The sequence below is a fragment of the Gossypium hirsutum genome, chromosome A08 (assembly GCF_007990345.1).
Source record: "Gossypium hirsutum isolate 1008001.06 chromosome A08, Gossypium_hirsutum_v2.1, whole genome shotgun sequence".
NCBI classification, from domain to species: Eukaryota; Viridiplantae; Streptophyta; class Magnoliopsida; order Malvales; family Malvaceae; genus Gossypium; species Gossypium hirsutum.
In genome coordinates, this window is record NC_053431.1 from 37,627,165 (window position 1) to 37,631,578 (window position 4,414).

At 36.4% G+C, this 4,414-nt stretch overlaps 1 protein-coding gene across 3 annotated transcripts; it reads left to right on the top strand.

The window, feature by feature from the left end:
* The first annotated feature begins 564 nt into the window (after positions 1-564).
* On the top strand, positions 565-3,956 carry LOC107920686 (CBL-interacting serine/threonine-protein kinase 21). 3 transcript variants are annotated; one of them, XM_016850533.2, is made up of 15 exons: positions 584-1,086; positions 1,212-1,274; positions 1,357-1,428; positions 1,529-1,636; positions 1,729-1,800; positions 1,903-1,956; positions 2,107-2,232; positions 2,312-2,401; positions 2,480-2,605; positions 2,675-2,782; positions 2,873-2,992; positions 3,068-3,133; positions 3,210-3,284; positions 3,365-3,471; positions 3,550-3,956. In XM_016850533.2, the coding sequence occupies exons 1-15, from the start codon at positions 925-927 to the stop codon at positions 3,602-3,604; spliced, it is 1,404 nt and encodes a 467-aa protein (XP_016706022.1). In that variant the 5' UTR covers positions 584-924; the 3' UTR covers positions 3,605-3,956. The 3 variants fall into 3 exon arrangements, with proteins under 3 accessions (XP_016706091.1, XP_016706151.1, XP_016706022.1); XM_016850602.2 differs by lacking the exon at positions 3,068-3,133 and having other exon boundaries at positions 565-1,086; XM_016850662.2 differs by lacking the exon at positions 2,107-2,232 and having other exon boundaries at positions 583-1,086.
* Positions 3,957-4,414: the final 458 nt, after the last annotated feature.

The window sequence follows — 4,414 nt, forward strand, 5'->3', positions numbered from 1 at the left end:
AATGGGTGGAATAGTCTTTTCGATTCCAAAAATATTTACGATAGTCAATATCTTATCCATAGATTCTCTTGCATTACAGGGCATGAGTGGTTTTGTTGATCTTGAAAATGAAATGAATAAAGAAAATATAATTTTGACAGGGGTCTTGTTCATGGCATTCAAGTCAATCCTCCAAGTTCTATTGAGGCCTTCTCTTCAGAGTTCACACTGATCGAATCAAAAGAGTTGGGCTGGTCCTGAAATGTGAGAAATGTGATTGGAATTAAAAAATGGAAAAATTCATTATCAAATCTCGCACCAACTACTGTATCTTGCATAAAAAGCAGTGAAGAAGAAAATGACGAATACCGAAAACAAAGAAATAATGATGAGGCAGGAAAAAAAATTCAAGTAGAAATATAAAAGATGGGGAGCACATTTAAATCATGGCAGTTCTAATCCAAGACCAAGTTGAGACTAAAGATTGAGAAAATAAAAGCACGCCAAAGAAACTCTAGTTTTGACACAACGGCTAACTTCCATTCAAATTCAAAACATGCAAACTTCAGTCTCACCAACCAGCCGTCTCATCTTCCCTTCCATGCAATCTGAAGCTCAAGCAAAGTTTTCAACCACTTCATAGGTTGAGGACAATATTATTACACTTTAAGAATTATAATAATTCTCATATCTATTAGGCTTTTTAAGAACACGCAGACATGAAAGTAGCCAATAAAACGCATGTGTTACGACCTTCCAACTTAAGCCAAATCAGATTTGTTTTTACAATAGATTTGGAGCACACAGGATACAAGGAACATCTGCAAGGAGTTTAGGAGGAACGACTGATTGTTTCTCTCGGAACAGGGGCAAGGATTGAGATTTCTTGTTTTTCTGAGGCTTACAGGAGAAGATTAGATTTGACTTTCGTTTTTGAAATATATTATGGGGCTTGCAACAACTATAGGTAAGTATCAGCTAGGTAGAACTATTGGAGAAGGTACCTTTGCCAAGGTCAAGCTGGCTGTGGATACCACCAACGGTCATCATGTTGCCATCAAGATTATCGATAAGGCCATGGTGCTGGAAAGCAATCTCAAGTATCAGGCGAGTATCCAACCCTTGCTTTGTTATATGTCTTCTTGTCCTCCATTGCCGTCTCCAACCTGACAAATATACCAAAAGAAATATATATATATATTGCAGCTAAGAAATCAATACTCAAATTTCAGGTACAAAGCGAGATCCGGACCATGAAGCTTCTACATCACCCCAATGTTGTAAGAATATATGAGGTATGTTTTTGTTTTCTGGATTGATCGACTGGTACCAATTCTTGCACCCTAATCTATCATTAGAGGTAAAACCTGGTTGCAGGTTATTGGCTCCAAGACGAAGATATACATAATAATGGAGTACATATCAGGAGGGCAACTTTCAGACAAATTGGTAAGACTTATCAGACTGCACCAGGGATCCAATAAAGTTTTGGTGTAAAGCTTTTCAATTTTCAATTTACAATTTTAATCCTTTTTCCCTTACAATACAGTCTTATGCTAAAAAATTGAGTGAACCAGAGGGAAGAAAAGTTTTCCAGCAATTAATAGATGCAGTGGACCATTGCCATGGAAAAGGAGTCTACCACAGAGATCTAAAGGTATGTCTAACATACAGTTTTTCTATCTTCACAAATGAGCAAAGAAAGGTCACTTAAACCAATTAACATTTGGATCAATCGTTTCTATATAGCCAGAGAATTTGCTTTTGGACAGTAAGGGAAACCTTAAAGTAACTGATTTTGGACTGAGTGCTCTAAGGAAGGTAGCCACAGCCTTTCTATTTACTTAAATAAATTTTCATCAGTTCTGATTAATTCCAAACCATTATTGTGGAAATTTGGCTAAAAGTTCACATGAAGTGCAGCCTGGAGATATGCTAACTACAGCGTGTGGCTCGCCATGCTACGTAGCACCGGAGGTAAGACATATCACTTCTTGTTCATTTGTTCTAAACTGTTTAAATTAACAAGAGAACAAAAGTTCGTAGAGAATTATAGACCAACAGCTAACTGTTCTTTAACAAAGCAATCTTACCAGATTAGGCTCATGATTCATTTTTTGGTAATAGCTACTTGCAAATAAGGGCTATGATGGAGCAACTGCTGATATTTGGTCTTGTGGTGTCATCCTTTTTGAACTGCTTGCTGGCTACTTACCATTTGATGATCGTAATCTTGTTGTTTTATACAAGAAGGTTTGCATCTGCATATAGAAGAATAACCTTCATCAGGTACAATAAGGTACCTTTCACTGATGTTTCTACTTCTGTGAAGATATCTGGAGCAGAATACACATGTCCGCCATGGTTTACAGGACCTCAGAGGAAGCTGATTGCGCGAATACTTGATCCGAATCCAAAAAGGGTATTAACTCCAAGACAATCTCTGAGATATGATTTCCAAATTAAAAACAAAACAATAATTTCTCTTTATATTATACAGAGGATAACAATTCCAGAAATCATTGAAGATGCATGGTTTCAAACAGATTATACGCCTTCGTGCGGCTATGAATACGAAGGGAAAATAGACCTGGATGATGTTAGTGTCACCTTTGATACAGTTGAGGTAAAGTCTGAAATTGGTATCAACATAAAGAGTTTCAAGCTTCATCTAAACATCTAAAATACCATACAGGAACAAAACGCAGAGATGAAGACCCACAAATTCTCAAATTTCATAAATGCATTTCAGTTGATAGCAATGTCACATGATCTGGATTTATCAGGTCTCTTTGAAGGACAGGCAAGTCTGTTAAATCAAAATCAAGATTCACATCAGACAAGCATTCTTAGTTCATTCCTACATTAAGTAAACTATTGTTTTCTTACACAGGATGGCAAAAGGCAGAGAACCACAATTGGATCCAAGCATACAGTTAATGAAACCATAAAGAAAATAGAAGCCGCTGCAATGGATGTGAGTCTGTCGGTTGAAAGGATGAATAGTTTCAAGGTACAAACTGCGGTTGTCTCCAATTCTTTTGACAAGTGACTAGTTTTTTATGTAACTCATTGTTTTTCACCTCAGATGAAAATTCATCCAAAACAGAAGATGACTAGATGTTGTAGATCATCGTATGACCTATCAGCTGAGGTAGTTAATTGTAATATGCTGTTTCTACAAGACAATACATCAACAAGTCTCATCCCTTTACCTTTCAAAATGTCAGGTAATTGTGGTTGCTCCAACAAATTGTGTTGTAGAAATATCAAAATCGGCAGGAGAATTAGCAGTTTACAAAGAGGTAGGACATTCAGTTCATTAAGTTTGATTATCTTAGCTGGGTAAAAATTATTTTCTAAGCCAACATGTGATGATAACCAGTTCTGCAAGAGTTTGTCAAGTCTGCTGATAGAGAAATCAGATGCCTCATCACAAATTCAAGGGTCCAAGACAATCACCAACAGCACTAGTATACTAATGAATGAATGGTAAACTTAACATAGATTGCCAGTGTAATATTGTGTAGATTGAAGCAGCAGGCTCACTCGTATTTTTCAATCATGCAGCTCCAAAGAAGAAAAAGACAGAACAAAAGACCAGCGAGGATATTTCTCCTCATGAAGATAGGGTTAATTAATTTAGTTTCAACTTCCATCCTTTCAGTATCCCGAGTAAATTCGCCAGGATTAATAGAGACTCGTGAACACAATCTGTCTAAACAGCAGGAACTATGAAAACTCAAAATTACTGCTCTTAGGCATCATTCTTCACCCAATACAAAGTTCAAACAACGTCATTTGCACAGCTATGTTCATTTTTTATGTGAATTTTTTGTCCTTTTACTTTCTCTTCTCTTAAATTAGACACTGCACCATATGCTTCCAAGATGTATATTAGAGATTACCATATTTTCTCAATTTTGTTTTTCATAAAAAGTGAATGAACAATGAATAAAGAAATGAATTCAGTGCAATCTGAAATTTATCTATTCTGTATTTCAAAGTTGAAAATTCTTTGTACATTGTTAACATTGTATATACAGAGAGTTTTGAATACTGCTCTTTGAACAGACTGCTAGTTGTATCAACTGCTTTAGTTGCTACCTGACTAAATACTCCCTGATACAAACTAACTTTATGAACTTTATCATGTGATCTCTATCATTCACCCATCTTCTCGACGGGTAAGACCCGAAGAAGATTCCGAAACCGGGTAAAATATGTGACGGAAAGCGGTTTGGTTAATATATCAGCCACCTGATCACAGGCAGGAACCTCACCAATCATAACAGAACCATCAACAACTTTCTCGCAGACAAAAAACAGATACAGCTCGACGTGTTTGAACTTAGAGTGTAAAATAGGATTGGCTGAGACTGCAACAGCACTAGAGCTATCACACCAAATATTAGGAGTATCATTAGACTTAACT

Excerpts from the sequence above, each read along its gene's own strand:
- LOC107920686 (XM_016850533.2), top strand. The coding sequence starts at position 925 with ATGGGGCTTGCAACAACTATAGGTAAGTATCAGCTAGGTAGAACTATT. Across the intron at positions 1,429-1,528 it reads GGCAACTTTCAGACAAATTG|TCTTATGCTAAAAAATTGAG; the intron begins GTAAGACTTATC and ends CTTACAATACAG. Across the intron at positions 2,606-2,674 it reads TCACCTTTGATACAGTTGAG|GAACAAAACGCAGAGATGAA; the intron begins GTAAAGTCTGAA and ends AATACCATACAG.